This window comes from Ammospiza nelsoni, chromosome 21 (genome assembly GCF_027579445.1).
Source record: "Ammospiza nelsoni isolate bAmmNel1 chromosome 21, bAmmNel1.pri, whole genome shotgun sequence".
Classification (NCBI taxonomy): Eukaryota; Metazoa; Chordata; class Aves; order Passeriformes; family Passerellidae; genus Ammospiza; species Ammospiza nelsoni.
The window spans coordinates 8,755,619-8,775,425 of record NC_080653.1 but is presented as its reverse complement, the minus strand read 5'-3'; the positions used below and the strand labels follow the sequence as shown (position 1 = coordinate 8,775,425).

General features: G+C 51.5%; 3 protein-coding genes across 9 annotated transcripts in view; all 3 read right to left on the bottom strand.

Moving 5' to 3' along the window:
* Positions 1–214: 214 nt before the first annotated feature.
* Positions 215–4,354, bottom strand: LOC132082819 (aldehyde dehydrogenase family 3 member A2-like). Its single transcript, XM_059487251.1, has 10 exons — positions 4,190–4,354; positions 3,750–3,981; positions 3,553–3,638; positions 3,256–3,464; positions 3,001–3,118; positions 2,773–2,914; positions 2,459–2,625; positions 1,810–1,909; positions 904–1,139; positions 215–229 (listed from the first exon to the last, which is right to left on the bottom strand). Exons 1-10 carry the CDS (start codon positions 4,349–4,351, stop codon positions 215–217), a joined length of 1,467 nt encoding a protein of 488 aa, XP_059343234.1. The 5' UTR covers positions 4,352–4,354.
* Positions 4,355–5,511: 1,157 nt separating this feature from the next.
* LOC132082504 (aldehyde dehydrogenase family 3 member A2-like) lies at positions 5,512–12,870 on the bottom strand. Of its 7 annotated transcripts, none has more exons than XM_059486787.1 (12): positions 12,627–12,870; positions 11,791–11,964; positions 11,187–11,418; positions 11,013–11,098; positions 9,936–10,144; positions 9,678–9,795; positions 9,425–9,566; positions 9,137–9,303; positions 8,903–9,002; positions 8,253–8,488; positions 7,194–7,317; positions 5,512–6,929 (listed from the first exon to the last, which is right to left on the bottom strand). In XM_059486787.1, the coding sequence occupies exons 2-11, from the start codon at positions 11,950–11,952 to the stop codon at positions 7,237–7,239; spliced, it is 1,533 nt and encodes a 510-aa protein (XP_059342770.1). In that variant the 5' UTR covers positions 11,953–11,964; positions 12,627–12,870; the 3' UTR covers positions 5,512–6,929; positions 7,194–7,236. The 7 variants fall into 7 exon arrangements, with proteins under 7 accessions (XP_059342770.1, XP_059342773.1, XP_059342772.1 ...); XM_059486790.1 differs by having other exon boundaries at positions 5,512–6,809; XM_059486789.1 differs by lacking the exon at positions 12,627–12,870 and adding an exon at positions 12,432–12,514.
* Positions 12,871–16,759: 3,889 nt separating this feature from the next.
* Positions 16,760–19,807, bottom strand: part of ULK2 (unc-51 like autophagy activating kinase 2) — a 36,981-nt gene continuing 33,933 nt past the window's right edge. The window contains exons 26-28 of the mRNA XM_059486776.1: positions 19,495–19,652; positions 18,718–18,853; positions 16,760–18,628 (exon numbers count right to left, since the gene is read on the bottom strand). Coding sequence (XP_059342759.1) covers positions 18,561–18,628; positions 18,718–18,853; positions 19,495–19,652 — 362 coding nt within the window. The 3' untranslated portion in view covers positions 16,760–18,560. The remainder of the gene's footprint in view (positions 18,629–18,717; positions 18,854–19,494; positions 19,653–19,807) is intronic.

The following is a 19,807-nucleotide window of genomic DNA, read 5'->3' as shown; positions in this document are numbered from 1 at the left end:
TCATAAACCCCTGAAATTCAGTTACAGAGGAGGTGGCTGTGGCTGCTCTGCCACTCTGGCCAAGGATGCCTGAGACCTGGGACTCCAGTTGTGGCAGTGCCCCTGTCTTTGCTCCAATAGCCCCAAAAACAGCAGCACAACAGTCCCTGGCACTTCTCAAATCCTTAGGACAGCATTGGCACAGCTCAGGTGGGTTTTGCCACACCTTGGAAGGCTAAAGGTGGTTTCCCTGCAAGGAGAATCATCCATTCAGTCATGAGGCCCTTCAAGGATGAGATGCTGCAGGTTCTTCGAGGCTCCTTTCCCTCTGCTCTGGGGACAGCCAGCCTGGACTGTCCCCTGCACTGAGACCCTCATTTCCCAGGCTTATCGCTGTGGTGAGCAGCTTCCCCTGGGGATCAGGCGAGGTGTTACAGAGATAACAGGCTCAGTAACGACTGGCTTTGTCTAGATACCCTTGTGACAAACACTCCCACGTTCCCAGGAGTTTTTAGAGGAGCTGCTGTTTACAAAGCAGGGTGGATGCTGCTTCCTTCCCTCAGCCACTCACTGCTCAGGCATGATCCACAGACTAGGTCTGGATAGATTCCTGTTTCAGTAGGAGCTGGAGCCTTTAACTTGGGGTGCATTTTTTTTTTGTCTTCTACCTCTTCAGTGCACTGGCTGCCTTATAAGAAATGAAATTGCAGCAAAGAAAAGTTCAGCAGTAGGAATGCAGGGAGTGAGCAGCGGGTCCAAGGGCTGGCTGCCCATCACCCCCCTCAATGGGGGCACAACACCTGGAAAGGCACAGAAATAGGGATGAGCCCTCCAGGGAGGGAGCAAAGCTCAAAGGAACGGGGTGATGAAGGGTTAGGAGGGCTCAGGGGACACAGCTGGGAGAACCCAGAGACCCAAACTCACCTTTGCCAGCATGGCTTTCACAGCCGCCAGCAGGGCCGAGATGAACTGTCCCACCCTGCTCCTGGTACACTGCTTCAGCAGGAACAGCTTGGCCAACTGCATCAGCTCCTCGCTGCCAGGTGGGTACCTCAGCCTGTTGGCAACATCCCACCTGAAGTCCTTGATGAGGCAGGAGCGGCGGTGGGAGAAGGTCTCGAAGCTGAACCTGCCGTGGTAGGCGCCCATCCCGCTGTGCCCTGAGGGACACAGGCAGGCAGCTCACACCAGCCTCACACGGCGACATCTGCATTCCTCAAACTCACTTTGGCAGCCCCCAGGACACAGGGAAAGCTTGGTCATGCTCCTCCTCCTCAGGGCAGAGGGGCAAAGAGCAGCTTTTTGAACTTAGCAGCAATCAGCGAGGACCTGCTCACTGCCTTCAGGTGCTGCTTGTGTGAGCCCACCCCTAAAAGGTTAATGACACCAATTATCTCCTCCCAGGGCCAGCCTTGCTTTTCCCACAGAATTCTCTCAGGGGTTGGGGACAGGAGGAGCTGGGCCTATGATTTCAAGGAGTGGGACATGAGGAGGACACAGCAACAGCCAAGAGCTCAGCCCTGTGCCCACAGCCCGGTGAGCTCTGCCACAGGACCCTGGAAACTCAACCAGGCCACGGACAAATTCATCCCACACCTTAACACAGGAGAACCAGAGCTCACTTGTGTGCCAGGGGGTTTTGCTCCCTCACTGAGTGGCCCAACAACCAAAACACGAATGAGCCTTTTTGCACAGCAACCCAGCCCAGAAAACAACACTAACGGGAAATGCAGCTGAACTCCTGAATTGCCAAACGGGCAGAGAGCTCCTGGGTGGGGCCAGAGGCTGCTGCTGATCAATGCAGGTGTGTGGGCTGGGGCGGGGACTCACCCACACCGCCGAAGGGCAGCTCTGGGAGCACCGAGTGCATGATGACATCGTTGGCTGTCATGCCACCGCTGGAGGTCTCTGCTATCACCCGTCTGATCAGCTGCCCACAATGGGAGAGGGCACACAACAAATCAGGAGGGGACAAACACCATGTACCACAGCAGGGAGGGTTTGAGGTGGTGCTTCCATCCCCCTTTGTGGGGGGCACAGGCTGTGCCTTGTTCCATGAGAGAGGCCAGTTTACACCACTTAAGCACAGGATCTGCCCAGCTGATCAGCCACCAAATGAAAAGGCTTCAGCCCAAGGTGCTCCTCAGCCCTCCCACCCACACTGCCTGGGGCTGTTGTTCCAGGCCCAAGCCCTGACCTGGATTCCTGAGCTGGCACAACAGAGCCAGGAAACGGGGGCAGGAGACAGCACCCACCTGTGTGGGTAGAGATGTACAAACCTAGAGCCCTTCAGCAGGAGACTGGGAGCTTCCAGCAGCTCTGGGGACTCTCATGGCCCCCAAAAGCTGCAATTTCCATAAATTTCCTTTATGGAAAAGGAACTGACACAGACCCTGCAGAACTCTGTGTCTTGGATCAGCCATGGTCAGGATCCAACAGTGCAGAGACACTTCCAGGAGGGAGCACAGCTCTGACCCACCTGCTTGTTGTTGGAGAAGACATAAAGGCCAAGGGGCTTCTCTCGAAGGTTGATGAACTCAATGGCTTCCTCCACACTCATCACAGTCACAATGGGCAGCACTGGCCCAAAGATTTCCTCCTCCATCACCTTTGACTCCGGGGAAACATCCGTGAGGATGGTTGGAGCTGAGGCAAATGGGAGAATGAGAGAACAGCATGAGCAGGACACAGACCTGGCCCATCACAGCACCTTGGGCTGCTCAACATAAGCCAAGTAAGGCCCAGACAAACAGACCCCACAAAGCGCCCACTGCCACCTCCCCTCCACAGCACCTATGAAGCAGGAGGCCTCATCAGTCTCTCCCCCAAGAGCAATCTTCTGCCCTTCCATCAAGCCCAGGATCCTCTTGAAGTGACGCTGGTTGATGATCCTTTCATAGTCTGGAGATGACTTCACGTCCTCCCCATAGAATTCCTGACAAAAGGGAACAGCAGAAACAAAACAGCTCCAGGAAATCACAGCTGGGACAATCTTGACAGCACAAGGGACTCCTCCCTCACCTTCAGAGTGGCCTTGATGTTCTCCACCACCTTGCTCTGGATGGATGGGTCACACAGGATGTAGTCTGGGGCGAGGCAGGTTTGCCCACAGTTCATGTACTTGCCCCACGTTATCCGTCTGTGGCAAGGGAGAAGGGGATGTGCTTGCTCCGTGCTCAGTCCCTTCCCCACCCCAGCACCTGAGCTAGGCATGCTGGCCCAGAGATGCTCCCCTGCCCTGCTGCTGAGGGCTCATCAAGGCTGCAAGAAGCTGACCTGCAGGCCACAGCCAGGTCACAGTCCTTGTCGATGTAGCAGGGGCTCTTCCCCCCCAGCTCCAGGGTGACAGGGGTCAGGTGCTTGGCAGCTGCTGCCATCACAATTCTGCCCACGTTGGAGTTGCCAGTGTAGAGGATGTGATCAAATCTCTGGGTCAGCAGCTCAGTTGTCTCAGGAACTCCACCAGTGACCACAGCATACAGATCCTGCAGGGCAGGGGTGTCAGGGTCACCCCAACCCTGCTCATCACTGTGACATGGAGAAACTAGGGGACCAACACAGGGCCACACTCACCTTGTCCAGGTACAGTGGGAGCAGCTCAGCCACCAGCCGAGCCGTGTTCTCACTGACCTCTGATGGCTTCACCACCACAGCATTGCCTGCAGGGCACACACAGCACGGTCATGAGCCCTCAGTCCTCTGCCCACACCCAGCTAGGACCCCACTGTGGGTTGGATCCCCACCCCACCAAGGCCCTGCTGGATCCCCACCTGCAGCGATGGCCCCAATCAGGGGCTGCATGACCAGGGCAAAGGGGTAGTTCCAGGCCCCGATGACCAGCACCACGCCCAGGGGCTCATAGCCGATGTAGGCCTCGTCCCTCAGGGTCAGCAGGTCCTTTTTGACATGATGAGGGGCTGCCCATGATGGCAGCTTCTCCATGGTGAGGGCCAGTGCCCCCAGCACGCCCAGGATCTCTTGGGTGAAGGCATTGGGCCCACTCTGTAACAACAGGGAGTTTGGGGAAGGGATGGAAAAGGCACCCAGCTCCCACAGCCACCCTGGGGAGTCAGAGTCATCCAGTTCCATGGTGGGGGACATGACAAAAACCATTTGTCACTACACAGGCAGCCCTTGGCCTTCCTGCTTTGCTCAGGGTTACCCACTGTCCGTGCACAGCAAAAGAGAGGGACCCCCTGACAGCACAGACCTTGTTCAGATCGGCCTTGAGGGCTCTCATGATCTCCTTCTCCTTCTCCTGCATCATCCTCTGCAGGGCCTTCAGCTGCTGAATCCTGAACTCCAGCGGGCGGCTCCGGCCCGACCTGAAGGCGGCCCTGGCCCGGCCCACGACCTGCTGCATCTTCTCCATGGCTGCTGAGCACTGAGGAGACACCGGCCACCCCCAGCTCAGCACAGGGCCATGGAGGCCTGCTCAGCCCTGGGAACACCTCCAGGAGTGTCCCACCCTGAGCAAGGCTGGGAGATGTTGTCCTTCTCGTGAGGCATTTCGCCTCCCCAGCTGAGTCTGAGGGCCCTCAGCATCCAAGCCCCGTTCCACTTGCACGGGGCACCTCCAGAACAATCTGGGCTCTGCTGATTGATTCTGTTCTGAGAGTGCTTTCTCCAAGCCTCAAACCCACCAGCCACTCCACCCTCTGCTCACAGGGATGTTCCCAAGGAGCCAAAGCACAGAGATGACCATGGCCAGGGTGGGCAGCCAGCTGGGAACACAGCTGTGTGCCCAGAGCTGGACTGTACCCATAACCCTGAGGCCCTCAAACATCTTCACAGAAACACTGCAGAGATTTTACCTGCTTCAAAGGAGCAGGTGACACTATTATTATTTCACTTTAGTCAGGACCAGAGATCTGGTCCTGCTTCCCTACCCAACCAACACACCAAGATCCCCTTAGAATAATTAAATCCTGTCCTTCCCAACCCACTGCCACAGCTGCGTGACACAGCCCGAGAAAGCAAAGTGACTCATTAAAAAACGAAGGAAAAACAGCAAGTTACCTTCAGAGGAGCTTCTCTCTCCACCAGCCTCCTGTGGCGACTGCAAGCAGGCACAAGCCCTTCCCCTGCCATGGCTGGGGGCGATCCCTCCTCCCACGGGAGAGCTGGCCCCGGCCCAGGGCTCTTGCTGGGCATCATGAGATGCCCTTTACCCAACCCTGTCCAGCCCTGGGTGGCTGCTCCAGGCAGGGCAGTGACTCAGCCCTGGTGTGGGATGGCACAGCCCACGTGCCTCTGCCCACCCCTGGCCCACGTGCCACAGCTACAACACTCAGGATGTAAAAAACCCCAACCAGGCAATCCAGCATGGATCTGAGAGGGGGAAACCAGCCAGCTCCTCTGCTGGCTCACCCTGCTCCCTGCCTGGCTCCAACAGAGCTCTGGGGGAGCCTTGCCAGGGTGCCAGGGACACCTCACAACACCTGTGAGCCACTCAGCCAAGCCATGGCCAGAGCTGGGACCAGCAGAGCAGGATTCTTCAGGAGACTGCAAGGACTTACCACACTCAGTTGATTATTTAAATTCTCAGTGTTTATTTAGTGCCTTGCAAAATGTATCATCAAAAAGGCTTAGCACATGGATTTTCACCAGACATGAAGAAATCCCACTTATTGCACAGTAAATATAATTTTCTACTCTACAGTAATTGCATTTAGTAATATTTTTTTCGGTTTGCTTTAACATTAATAGTTCTAAGGCTCTTTCACCTTCAATTCCTTCAGCATCCTTCCCCCAAGCTAGAACAAGCCCCACATAATCCCCCAGTGCAAGATTACAGAATCCTGAGAAACTCAAACACGAAGGAGCACACCCACTCTTCCAGTAATTGTTTTCCCTTGGAGGAACCTGACCAGGAACAGCTTTGTACTGGGATGAAGTTAATTTTTGTGTTAGACACTAAGTTTCTTTGTAGAAGGATGGTGCTGTTTTGGGTTTGTGACATTGGGAGTTCTGGTGTTTGTCTTCCCAAGTCACCACCAGGTGTGATGATGTCCTGCTCTCCTGGGGATGGCTGAACACCTGCCTGATGAGGGGGATTAATGAACAAATTCCTTAATTTGCTTTGACCTGCCTGCAAGCCCAGTTTTCACTTCACCTATTAAACTATTTTTATCTCAACATACAAGTTTTCTCACTTTCTTCCAATTCTCTTCCCTGTCCCACAGGGAAAAAAGCAAGTGGCTGTGTGGGGCTGGGCTAATCCACAAGGTATTTGTCATTCCCACTTCTCTAAACAGGCCTGAAAGTTCTTTTGCTCCAGCATGAGACACTCATCAGCACAATACAGGCAGCACAGGCATCACCTTTGGAATTTTCTAACTGCTAAATAACTGTTAAAGGCACATGATGAAACACAGAACCACAGCAAGCAGCTGTGGATGATTCTGGATTGCAGAGATGTGACAATGTTTCACCTCAATTAAATGGCAAGGGGAACCTCACTGGGTTTATTCACAGCCAAATGCATCGGGCAGCACAGCCTGTCCCAGGCTTGTCACCAGGAGGGTGGGTGTTCAGAACATCCCCAAAACTGCAGGGAAAACACTCTCAGCTCGAGGGCTGCTGAAATTTCAGCTCCTGTTGGTCAGTGAAGGAAGGTGAGTGGTTTGGTGCAGGACACTGTGTGTCCCTGGAAGCTCTGCATGGCACAAGGTGCAGGCAGGGACTGGAATTTCTTGCTCTGCAGTCCTCCTTCGGAGAGCTTGTCCCCAGTGGTCCCTCTGTTCCAGCATGGCTTTTAAGTAAACAGGAATCTGAGCCTTCTCGTGGTTAGTGCCTCTCTAAGGCTACTCTGTGTGCTCGACAGCTCACTGAAATCACCCAGAACAAAAGAAAAGAATGACTTCCCAGCTTAAGGAAACAGACACAAAGCCAGCACCCAGAGTATGATGAGCACATGGTGCCTTCTCCTCTCTTCATCAGTTAAGCACCTGTGAAAGCAAAACACAAGAGCAACACCCTGTGAAGGATCTGCTGAGACAAAACCAGTTCCCATTCTAGAACAGCCTGAAGCAAAGCCCCTTCTTCAGGCAGGGGTTCCCCAACGTGCAGCTCTCCTGCCCCTCAGCATGCACTGGTTATCTCAGATGCCAGGGAAAACATCGTGCTCTGGCTCAGCCCCACATTCACTCATCTACAAAGCTTTTCCCAGTCTCAAACTAGGTCTACACACAGGAGAAGAAAAAGGCTCCTACCTCACTGTGGCAGCCACAGCAGTGCTCTGAAACCTGCTCCTCCTTACCACCCACTGGGCCAGCCCAGCCTCTGCACAGCCAGCACAACCAACAGGGCTTTTCTCTTCAGCACAGACTGGTGGCTCTGAGAAACCCAAATGATTTCAAGATGCCGTGAGATTCCCCCCTCTCATTGCCCTGCACAGGGCCTGCCTCCCTGGCTGCTGCCTCGAGGCCTGAGCCAGTTCTTGGCTCTTAAATCTCCTCCTGGGTTATGTGAGCAGGTTATTTCCCCTGGGATGCTGGGCTCCTGAGTGTCTCCAAGCAGCAGCAGCTATACAGACTGAAAGGCAGAGCTCTGATCCACCCTGCCTCCTCCTGTGCCCTCAGGAGCTGCTCCCTTGAGCTCAGTAATCCCCACGGAGCAGTCAGTGAAGGCACATGAAGTGTCTGGTTTGTCAGACATGGAGAACCGGCAGTGATTGGGCTTAGAGATTCAGATCTTGCTCCTCCACCTCAGGAGGCATCCCGAACCTCCTGCAAGCCTCTGCCTCCTGCAGAGAGGAGAGGACATCCCACCCTTCCGCACTGCCCAGCTGGAAACACGGGAGGAAATGGGAATAATTGAGCTGAGGTCAGACAGGGGCTGCGATGGGCGAGGAAAACAAGAGTTTGTCACAGACCCCAGCTTTGGGACACAGCTTCCCTCCCCAGGGTGCCACAGCACAGACTGCAGCTCTCTGGGCTGGGAGGCAGCTCAAACGCTGCTGAAGGAAGCTCTGGGATGGAAGCCACACCTAAGCAGTCCAAAACTACCAACCTCTGCCTCTGGAGGGAGCATCCCACGGGTGTCACCTACCAGGGAGGAGCAACAGGGAGTACAGCAGCCTGGAGATCTCTCCGGGGATATTCCTATTCTACAGACAGCTTGCAAGAGTGAGAAGGTAAGAATTTAAGGTGGGACAGATAAATCTCAAGACAGAAAAAGAGGCCAGGCTCTACAAAAGAGCTGCAGTTGCAAAGAACGGGTCAGGTAAATTGTACATGCACTGCCATAGACAGCAAAGACCCAAAACTCACCTTGATCATCACTGCTGCCACCACCCCCAGCAGGGCCAGGACAAAGAGCCCAATTCTGGCCTTGTTAAACCTCTTGAGCAGGAAGAACTTGGCCCAGTCCACCTTCTTCTGGCTGCCAGGTGGGTACCGCATCTTGTTGGTGCTCTCCATCTTCAGGTCCTTGATGAGGCAGGCGCGGCGGTGGGAGAAGGTCTCGAAGCTGTGCTTGCCGTGGTAGGCACCCATCCCACTGTGCCCTGAGGGACACAGCCAGGCAGGGCACTGCTCAGCCTCAGCTCTGCCCACCTGAGGACAACTGAGCCTTCCTCTGCAGCACTTCTCAGTCTCTATGATGTACATTGTACTCCAACCCTCTTCTTCCTCACCTCATTTACACCAGTCACTCTGACTGCAGATAATGGTTTTAATGCACCTTCCCCAGCAGGCTGCACAAAATGCTTCAGTCTTTCCAAAAATACACCCAAAGATTTTTCCTTCCTGGCCCCCATCCTAATGCACTCTCAGAACTTATAATTATTATCAAGACCTGCTGCACAGAGAGTCTTGAGCTGTAGGAAGCACAGGGATACCCAGACACAAACCATGGGTTGTTGTTCCCTGGGACACACTGTATATTAAGTCCCAACTCGTAAGGAACTCCAGTAACTTACCAACACCACCAAAAGGCAAAGTCGAGAGGAAGAAATGCATAATGACATCATTTCCAGTCACACCACCACTGGAGGTTTCTGAGATGACTCTCTTGATTAACTAGAAAAAGAAAAAAAAAACAAACCAAAAGATTAAAAAGGCTCAAAGAAGAGACCAGACCAAGTAACTGAGAATACTGTGAAGGGAGATACATTTCAACAGTGTTCATCTCCTCTGGCACAGCCCAGACCCACCTGCTTGTTGTTGGAGAAGACATACAGGGCAAGGGGCTTCTCCCGACCATTGATGAACTCAATGGCTTCCTCCACGCTCTTCACAGGCACAATGGGCAGCACTGGCCCAAAGATTTCCTCCTCCATCACCTTTGACTCCGGGGAAACATCTGTGAGGATGGTTGGTGCTGAGGCAAATGGGAGAATGAGAGAACAGCATGAGCAGGACACAGACCTGGCCCATCACAGCACCTTGGTCAACAAAGGCACAGACAAACAGCACCCACTGCCACCTCCCCTCCACAGCACCTATGAAGCAGGAGGCCTCATCAGTCTCTCCCCCATGAGCAATCTTCTGCCCTTCCAGCAGGCTCTTGACCCTCTTGAAGTGACGCTGGTTGACGATCCTTTCATAGTCTGGAGATGACTTCACATCCTCCCCATAGAATTCCTGACAAAAGGGAAGAGCAGAAACAAAAGTGCTCAGCACACCTTCCAACAGCACAGCTCCAGGAAATCACAGCTGGGACAATCTTCACAGCACAAGGGACTCCTCCCTCACCTTCAGAGTGGCCTTGATGTTCTCCACCACCTTGCTCTGGATGGATGGGTCACACAGGATGTAGTCTGGGGCGATGCAGGTTTGCCCACAGTTCATGTACTTGCCCCACGTTATCCGCCTGTGGCAAGGCAGAAAACAACATGCTTGCTCCGTGCTCAGTCCCTTCCCCACCCCTCAGCCTGGCTGCCAGCACCTCAGCTGGGCATCCTGCCCTAGAGATACTCCCCTGCCCCAGTGCTGAGGGTGCAAGAAGCTGACCTGCAGGCCACAGCCAGGTCACAGTCCTTGTCGATGTAGCAGGGGCTCTTCCCCCCCAGCTCCAGGGTGACAGGGGTCAGGTGCTTGGCAGCTGCTGCCATCACAATTTTGCCCACTGCAGTGTTGCCAGTGTAGAGGATGTGATCAAATCTCTGGGTCAGCAGCTCAGTTGTCTCAGGAACTCCACCAGTGACCACAGGGTACAGCTCCTGCAGGGCAAACAAGAGCCTGAGAGTTACCTTGATTCAAAGCACTCACATCAATGCAGCAGCTCTGAATGTGGCACAGGGCAGACTTGTTTGTGCCCTAATCCATGACAGGGACAAAATATAATGGTAGCACAGATATGCCCTGCTCCTTCCCATTAAATGAAGATTTGTTTCTCATTTTGTGACACACGAACTAAAAGAAATGAAGGCTGAGGCCAAGGCTGAGTCTGGCTGTGCAGCTGCTCCCACACAGGAAGAATCAGGGCACATATGACTGCCAGGCTCTCCCAAGGGCTGCCTCCTTCCCCTGCTCCTGCCTCCCACCCAGAGAAGGCGCTAACACCCTGGAGGAAACTCCACAGGGCCCTGTGCAGTGACAGCAACAGCCTATCTCTGTGACAGTGCAAGGGATGACAGAACTGCCAGGCAAGAGGAGGAGGAACAACACTTCCTCCTGCAAGTGCAGTTCAGCAGGACATGAAAACCCAGGCCACGTTGCCATGGAACACCCAGTGCTCAATTCTCAGGAAGAGCCAGGCACTGCCAGCATCCCACACAACATGTGCTGGCCTAAGGGCATCCCCAGCACAGCTCCAAAAGAGCAGTGAGAAGTGCAAACACAGCTCTCCATACGGTCATGGGTGTCACAAAGGCTGTCACACTGCAGCAGCGTTATGTAAGCTCATACACAAACACAGGGAGAATTTGTCAATGTACCTTTGGACTCTAACAGTAACTCAACCCTTCCTGTGCCTCCTGCTCACGCTCCTTTGAAGGGAGCAGGCAAAGCATTTGGCTCAAACCTGCAGGAGCCCTTTGAAAGCAGGACAGATCAAGACACTCATGTAAGGCGCGAGGCCACACTCACCTTGTCCAGGTACTGTGGCAGCAGCTCAGCCACCAGCCGAGCCGTGTTCTCACTGACCTCTGACGGCTTCACCACCACAGCATTGCCTGCAGGGCACACACAGCACGGTCATGAGCCCTCAGTCCTCTGCCCACACACAACCAGAACCCCACCAAGGCCCTGCTGGATCCCCACCTGCAGCAATGGCCCCAATCAGGGGCTGCATGACCAGCACAAAGGGGTAGTTCCAGGCCCCGATGACCAGCACCACGCCCAGGGGCTCGTAGCCAATGTAGGCCTCGTCCCTCATGGTCAGCAGGTTCTTCTTCACGGGCTGAGGGGCTGCCCAGGATGGCAGCTTCTCTATGGTGAGGGCCAGCTCCCCCAGCACGCCCAGGATTTCATGGCTGTAGGCGTTGTACCCACACTGAAACAACAGGGAGTTTGGGGAAGAGATGGAAAAGGCAGCCAGCTCCCACAGCCACCATCTCAGCCCTGCTGCTTCCAAATGTCTGCCACTGGCAGTGACAAAGGATCCCTGGCCAAAGATGGGTGTGTGAGGCAGAACCCAAAACCTGACAGCCAGGACTGCCTTTGCAGTTCTGCCTTAGACTAACTCTTTCTCAGAAATGGTGGCAGCAGACCTTTGCAGGCCACGGTGGCACAAGGCCAAGGGGGACAAAAGCAAAAGTCATTTAGCACAGCAAAGGCAGCCCTTGGCCTTCCCACTTTCCCTTCAGGGCCGACCACTGTCTGTGCACAGCTGATGCACAGACATCAGAAACTCCCCGACCCAGACCTTGTTCAGATCGGCCTTGAGGGCTGCCAGGATCTCCTTCTCCTTCTCCTGCACCATCCTCTCCAGAGCCTTCAGCTGCTGAATCCTGAACTCCAGCGGGCGGCTCCGGCCCGACCTGAAGGCGGCCCTGGCCCGGCCTACGACCTGCTGCATCTTCTCCATGGCTGCTGAGCACTGAGGAGACACCGGCCACCCCCAGCTCAGCACAGGGCCATGGAGGCCGCCCAGCCCCAGCAGCACCGAGCGCCCTCCCGCCCTCCAGCCGCTCCCCCCGGCCCATCTCCAGGCAACCGCTCGTCCCTCACCCCGCCGCATCTCTCCGAAGCCTTACATAACTCCCGAGTTAGAAAAGTTTGAGAAGCAGCGCAGGGCGTTGGTGGCAGCGTGGGGATGTCACCGAGGGAGCCGGGGCTGCTCCCGGCGGGGCGGAGCGCAGCGCGGTACCGAGCGACACCCGGCGAGGACACGGCGGGATGGGGACCCTCCCTCACGCCCCGAGGAACCGCGGGGACCCCCGAGCGGCGCCGGCGCTGGGGTGGCAGTGACACTGCGGCACGGTGGCTGCGAGCCGCTGGTTCTCCCCCCGGCCGGTGCCCCCAGCCCCGGGCAGGACCCTCCGCCCCCGCGGCCCCGCCGCCCACCGGGGTCGCCGCCGCCGCCGCCGCTTCCTCTTTCCGCTCACATGACGGAAGCGGAACGGGCGAGGCCGCGGGGCAGCCGCTCCCCCCCCTGCCCGGTGGTCCCGGTGGGAGAGAGGAGGAGGAGGAGGAGGAGGAGGAGGAGGAGGAAGCGGAGCGGGGTGCAGGATGTGCCTGTCCCCACGGTGCCGCCGCTACCTTGGCTCGGGGATGCTCCCTCCTGCCGCAGTCCCTCCGTGGGCTCCGCGGGTGGAAGCGGCTCTGGCGCTGCCGGGCCGGTTGTGAAACGCTGCCGGGGCGTGGGGCTGCCCTGGGGGCGGAGGGCAGAGTCCCTGCGGAGCCTTATCGAGACAGGCAGCGGGGAAAGAGCGGGGCTGGCCCTGCCGTGCCGTGCCAGCGGCTTCTGCCACGGAGGAGCAGCGAAACCGGGCAGGTGCTGTTCGGGTCCTATTAACCTTGGTACAGTCGCGTTGTGGGAAGCGAGCCAGAAAAAACGCCGAGAAAGGAGCCCGGGCAAGGTTGGGCACATTCCGGTTAAAAATAGACCTGCCACAACTTGTCCTAGGAAAAGCACGGTGATTATTTAAAATTGTGTGCAGGTTGTTACACGCTGCCTCTCGTGACTCGATTTACCCAGCGCCTTTGCTGCTGCAGCTGTACCCCGCTAAATCCGTGCCTGCTGCACCTCTTTGGCACACAGGGCTGGCACCCGGGCCTTCCTGCCCAGGTGATGTGGGCTCCCAGCACAGAGCACCCCTTCTGCAAAGTTTAATCCCATTTTCCCACATCAACACAGCCCTCCGAAGCTGGGAGTGCCTTTTGGCTTCAGATTGTGCAGAACCACAATCCCCCCCAAACACCAAGCTTGGCTTTTGTGGTCAGCTGGCTTCACTTACACCTCCGGGGCTGTGGCTCAGCATTTCACAAGCTGCAGCACAAATCTCAGCAGTAAACACCCTGCTGTGGAGAAGAATGACATGAGCAACTGCTACAACTTGTGTGCAGGAGGCAACATGAGAAGGAAAAACAGGCTGGGCTTGACAGGGCCCTTCCCGGTGGTGTAAGAAGAAAAGGTGGGTTTGCATTGAAGAAACCATGGGTGGAAGCAGGAATGTTCCTCACAGGACCGTTGTCTGATGGAAATGCTCCCCGTTATCCTGTCAGCATCCTTGCAGGCACAGGAGGTTGGAGCTCTGTGCAGGCCCAAGGGAATTTGTATGAGGATTAGTGGTGCTGAAATCGGAGTAGAAGCCTGAGCATTACATTGTGCCTGGGGAAACGGTGCTGCACTGCACCCACCCAGGCTGGCAACACGAGCAGGGAGGTGGATGGATTCTCCAGAGCTTGTAAAATTCTCACCCATCAGCCCAGAGGGGTTTTCATGTCACAACAGTGCTGCTTGTACTTGGCAGCACACACTGGAAGCAAATATCCCAGCTCCCAGTTATCCCAGTGGTCTGTGGGGATGCTGCAGAAATGAGGCAGCATCCTGGCAGAGAGTCCCTTTTGGTCCTTGTCAGGGACATCTTTTGGCCAGCTGGGGACAGGGAACAAGGCTGAGGGCTTTTTTAGCATTGCAGAGTCTCAGCCGGGTGAGACAGGAGGATTTCAGGGAAGTGTGGGATCCTGAGTGAGACAGAGGAATACCCCGTGCTCCCCACGCCTGGGAGCTGGCAGTGTTTGCTATTTTAATTCAATCACTAAGAAACAATAAAGGGAGCTATTTATGGGAAAGCAATGGAACTCCAGAGGAACTGGGAGGTGAGCAGTGCTGGGGGGGCTCTAATCTGTAGTTACAGCAGCAAGAGGTGTTTTATTGAGAAGCTGAGCTCAAGATTCCCCCCTACCCTCACTCCTTGTAGCCCTCACCCCCCTTTGGAGTCAATTAACAGCAATCAGACAGGCTGCCCTGCCCTGGGGAGCAGCCCTTTGTGCTTCCAAAAGCACCCAGCAGAGCTTGGGAGAGGAGGACTTTGGTTTGGAAGATAAACTGTGCAGTATTTGGTTTCAAGAGTCCACCACATAACACAGCTGATCAATAAATGTCCTTTTAGCTGACACACCACACTCACACAACTTCGAGTTTTCAGTACAATCCTTCGTCTCTGTTTAAACGTCTGCCTAGTCTCAAATTCCAAATGTTTTCTGGAGGTCACATAACCCAGCCAGACCCCAAACAGCACTCAACCATAAAAGTGGGTACAGAAGATGCACAACAGGGAGAGGTTTTTGAGGAACCTACAGGAATAATGCAGCTCAGTTCATTTATGGCATCACTTGTTTTGAAAGCTGGGGCTGATCTCACATTTGCCAGAAGGAGATACTGTGTGACACACAGCCCTGGTCTGTGGGCTGCATTGTGGACAGAGTTCAGGCCATGGAAAATGTGAAAGGGACACAAACAAACAATGGGAATGATTGGCACAAGGGCTGCAACAAGACTCAACAGCCCCACTGGCACTGGGCTGGCTTGCAGGCAGCCAGGAGGGGGGAGCCTGCCCTGCACAAAAGCCTTTTGAAAAGGTGTTTGTCCCAAGGAGCAGTGCCAAGGCTTCCTTCAGCTGGGCTCCAGCTGACTTGGAGACCTCAGGAGAGGGGTGACCCTGATGGACTCCACTCCTCTGCAGAAAGGAGGAGCTGTGGGGGCACTCTGGGAAAAGCCACAGCCAGGAGCACAGCTCAGGTCAGATGGGGAAGTTCAGGGTGAACAGAGATTTGCTTAAAGACTTAAACAGCACCCTGGACTGTCAAAAAAGATAGTGGCAAGCAGGGCTCAGAGCAGCCAAAAGATCAAAATTTAAATAAAAAGTCTCCCAAAATATGACAGGAAGCAGGAATCCAAAAGGAGGTGGGTCACAAGTCAGGTCACAAGCCAGCCTATCTGAATTTCAAAGCCTCAACAAGCTTTGGAAGCAGCAGGATCCAGCTTTCCCTGCTCCAGATGAAAAGCAAGTTTCCCTTTTTGGTGTAGCTGGGCACAGCACTGGGACATGGGTGAATCACAAGTTACTGCCTCTGAACCCTGAGGTGATGGGATAATAATTTGATGGAGCTGTACAAGATAACAGCAAGAACTACGCAAAACCCAGGCAGTCCCAGCAACAGCTCCCTCCTCAAAATGCTCCTTGGAATAACTTGTAGCATCTTAAGTTGCAAGTTAAATTAACAGGATTTCCTTCTCTGTGTCAGAGGAAGGGTTGAGAGTTCAACTTATTGCTTATGAAAAGCAGCAAATGTCAGAATCAAAAGGTGGTTTAGATTTTTCAGCTGACATTTTGTAAAATGGACAGAGTGGAGCAAAACACTCACGGAGATGCTGGAGAGCTGAGCTAGAAAAGCCCAGCAAATCTCTCAAGTTCTATCTTTCAAAGGCTAGGGGGAAAAAAAGTATTTTTTAAAAACAAGCACCTGCTGTTGAGCACGGAGAGCCAAAGACAGAGGACAGCTTCACGATCTTTGTGGAATGAGTTTATGCAGAAAGACAGGCCATGAACGTTGGTCTCCTCCTGAAAACCGCCAGCAAGAATAGCCCTTTTCTTCTCCTCCTGTTTGTGCAGCTGTAGCCTTGCTGGCAAGAGGGGAAGGAGAATGAGCTTGAATCCTGAAAGGAAAGAAAGAAAACCAACAAAACCCAGTGAGGTCCTGAGAAAAGCAGCCTATCTCCTGAGACTTGTGCATTAAAGCTGTTGCTTTGTTCCTAGGCTCAGGCTCAGACATATCATTAGCATTCCCAGCTCACTCCTTCCTCATCCTCTTTATGTGCCGCTCACAAGTGGAGGGGTTTTTAATAATAAATTGGGGAAAATTTGATAGTACAGCTCAAAAATACAATATCCACACAGCAGCTCCCACAGCATATCTCAGCTGGGCAGAGGGCACAGGCTGTGAGGTGAACAAAGCCTATTTTCTGTCAACTTTGGATAGAAATTGTAACTTCCTGCCAGCTTTTGTCAATTAGCTCTGTATTTGCTGTTCTGGCAGCCCCAACAGCTCCCCTTTGCTAGAGGCAACAAATAAGCACCTTGTTGGGAGATCATACAGCTGTTACCCAGGATCCTACTTAGCATTTTTGTCTTCCAATCCAAGTTTAAAAAAAAATGGAAATAATAAAAAAAAAGCAGCAGGGTAAATTGTCTTGCAAAAGCCAGAGAAAAACAAACTCAAGGACATTTTGTGCCTGAGCTATCCAGAGATAAAGAACTCAAGGATGCTGCCCCATCCTGCCCTGCTGGGGGGAATATTCAGCAAATATTCAGCAACTTCTTTAACCAGGCAAATAAAGATTTTTTCCTAAATTTAACACCTCTGGTCACAGAGACACAGAAACTCAGTTGTACCATAGAAACACTTCTAGTGTCAGTATTTATTTTTACCTTAATATACATTTATACAGGCCATAATAAAAAGGCTATTACGCAACAGTTCCGTGAGTTATTACCTAGTTCCAAGAATAATGCATGCAATTACAAAGGAGAGGTAGAAACACCGTATTAAAGACCTAAAAATACAAACATTATATAAACAAACACTTTCAAATTAACTGTTGGAATTTCATACAGATAAATAAGGTAAAAAGTACATTACTCTGTCAAAGTAAAGGAAACACATGGTTATCCCAACACTGAAACAATATTTTGATGTGTAAGCCCTGTACAACTTTGTCAAATAGTTCAGACCACTGTGTTTAAGAGGATTAAAATGATTTTGTCCTGGAGAATGGTTTATTCAAGTATTCAAGCAGTTGAGTAACAAAAAAAGTCCCAAAAACAAAGTATAGGAACCATTTCCAGAGAAGCTGATCTGCCCAAATACTTTGCAAATTGCTGTCCTGATGATCTCATGGGATGCTTGAAATGACAATGCCTATAAGGCTAAATGAAGCTTCCCACCTCTCCCCCAAAATGCACACAAAATAATCCTGATTTTTCACACACTCTATATGTAGAGATCCTACATCATTTTATCAGCATCTCAAACCACAACATTATTTTCTGGTTTGTTTTTTTTATCTTTTTTTTTTTTTTTTTTTGCATGGTTCCTTGCAGAACCCTTCAGTTTACAGTATTTATTGTAATACTGCCCAAGAAACAAACTACAGAGAACTGTCATTACACCCCTAAAGACTGCAGGCATTAATGCACATATTGCATGCACAACAAAAGATGCAACCAAATCTATAGAAAAAGCAAACAACCAGCAACTCAACATTGCTATTACTGAGAAAGTCCAGAGCAGTAGTTACTCAAGTATTAGACAAATAGGTATAAAATGGAAAGGTTCACATGAATACAAGTTTTTACACAGTTTGTTTGAAAGTCTTCTAGAAGCTACATTTGAAATTCTGAAAAGAATTTTATGTACACTGAAATGAAATTCAGCCAAGTCCATTGTGCCTTCTTTCTCTAGATTTTTTTTTTTAATATAGTTCTTCAAAAATGAATATACAGTTGCTTTAGTAAATTAGTGCAAAACAAAATATTTTGGAAGAAGATCATCAAATAGTATCCACATCAGCTGAAAACCCCCTGGGGATTTTGCACAGATGGAGGGAATTTTTTCCATCCCCACTTTTCCCCTGGGGTAAGAGCGTGTTTGCCATCCCTTCATATGACAACCTGAGCCATGTGTACAACAGGTGAGCTCCAGACAAGGCAGCTGAGCCCCAAAAAGCTTCAAGCAGCACTTGCACATGGTTAGGGTTTCCCAAATTCACTCAGCCACATTTTACTGAACAGCTTTAAAAACTCTTGAGGGAATCTTCTGAGGGAAATGTCTTTTTTTGTACCTGATGCAGAAGGAGCCGCTCTCTAAAAACCTCACGAGGGAAAAACAACAACCCCTGATCATTCAAGTTCAAAGCACACGTACAAGGATCAGTTTGAAATGTGAAGAGAGATTCTTTTAAATTCTGTTGCTAGGAAGGAAAAGGAGCTGCTGGATTGGTAAGGCAAGTGTACTTTTGGAATTTCTCCTCTTTGAATATGCTGCTGTTTCTTTGGTAGTCACCACAGAAATGTAAGAATCATCTTCCACATGGGGCAGAACAAGGACAACAATGAAGCTGTAGTGAAAAAAGTGCAGTATCACTGATGTGGTCCCTTATGTTCACACCATCTGGTCCTCAGGATATTCCTACTGCTCATACACAGCCACTGTGCTGTAGCAGAGTGCAGAAAGCCTTCGCTCAATGCTGGATTTATCTGCAGAGAGAGACACAACACAGGTGATCACCAGACATATTTTACAATGAATTAATTCCATGTAATTTTCATGATTCAGCTGAACTTACACTTGTGTACATTTTCTATATCTGCAGGGTCTTGCAGTATTTTAGTCAGTCCCTCCAGCAGCAGGGCTGCCTTGTGGTATCGATATGTGATATCCTCAGTTTGCTGGAACATCTCATCCAGAGCTGCTGACTGCACCTGCAATCAGTCAGGACAGTTTCACACACTCCATTAGGCAAGCAGCAAAATGAGAAATTCAGAATTAATCACCTAAAAGTGTAATTTAGAAACTCTTTTTCAGCTTTGATTTAGCTGATGTGGTGTTGTAACTAAGACAACAAAATGAAGGTGGAACTAGATGATCTTTAAGGTCTCTTCCAAACCATCCTGTGATTCTGACACAGAATCTGACACAGATTCTGACACAGCACCTGTGCTGTGATAATATTCTGCACAAAAAAAATCCATAAAAACATTTTTATATGAATAAATATGCTCATTCTTCCAACTGCATTCTCTTGTAAAGAAATGAATTAATTGTGAGAATATTCTGCACCAAAAAAATCCATAAAAGTATTTTTTGATGTGAATAAATATGTTCATTCTTCCACCTGCGTTCTCTTGTAAAGAAATGAATTAATTGTACACAGCACCACCATTATCAGGGTTAAGCACAACATTTGTCAGAATCTTTTGTGTGACACAAGAATTCCCTCTCATCACTAAAGCAGTTCACTTTCCTTTGTGGTCACTGAAAAGATCAATTCTATTTTCTGGTTATGTAGAAGAGATCTGTGAGAGAAGGCAATTCCTGAGTTCAGGGAAGAGGAGGGACTCACCATTTCCACAGCACAGTTGTAGATGAGTTTCTCTGCAGTCACACTGTTGATTTCATCAATGAACCTTTGCTTGTCCGAAAAGAAACGATTCAACTTTTCTGTCAATTTTTTGCACATTCCAATACAGAATTTGTATCTCTCATTGAGGCTTTTCACAACTGGGAGAAAGGTAAGAAGAAATTAAAAAACAAAAACCCAAACAAAACTCAAACAACTCAGCCTAAGTTCAGCTTTGTAAACTAAACTTGTTTAAACTTGTAGTTTTAGTGTTTATTTACTCCACCACTTCTATGACTTGAGTATCTATCACATA

Excerpts from the sequence above, each read along its gene's own strand:
- LOC132082819 (XM_059487251.1), bottom strand. The coding sequence starts at position 4,351 with ATGGAGAAGATGCAGCAGGTCGTGGGCCGGGCCAGGGCCGCCTTCAGG. Across the intron at positions 2,915-3,000 it reads ACATCAAGGCCACTCTGAAG|GAATTCTATGGGGAGGACGT; the intron begins GTGAGGGAGGAG and ends CCCTTTTGTCAG. Across the intron at positions 1,140-1,809 it reads GCTGCCCTTCGGCGGTGTGG|GGCACAGCGGGATGGGCGCC; the intron begins GTGAGTCCCCGC and ends TGTGTCCCTCAG.
- LOC132082504 (XM_059486787.1), bottom strand. The coding sequence starts at position 11,952 with ATGGAGAAGATGCAGCAGGTCGTAGGCCGGGCCAGGGCCGCCTTCAGG. Across the intron at positions 11,099-11,186 it reads GATTGGGGCCATTGCTGCAG|GCAATGCTGTGGTGGTGAAG; the intron begins GTGGGGATCCAG and ends TGTGCCCTGCAG. Across the intron at positions 8,489-8,902 it reads TTTGCCTTTTGGTGGTGTTG|GGCACAGTGGGATGGGTGCC; the intron begins GTAAGTTACTGG and ends TGTGTCCCTCAG.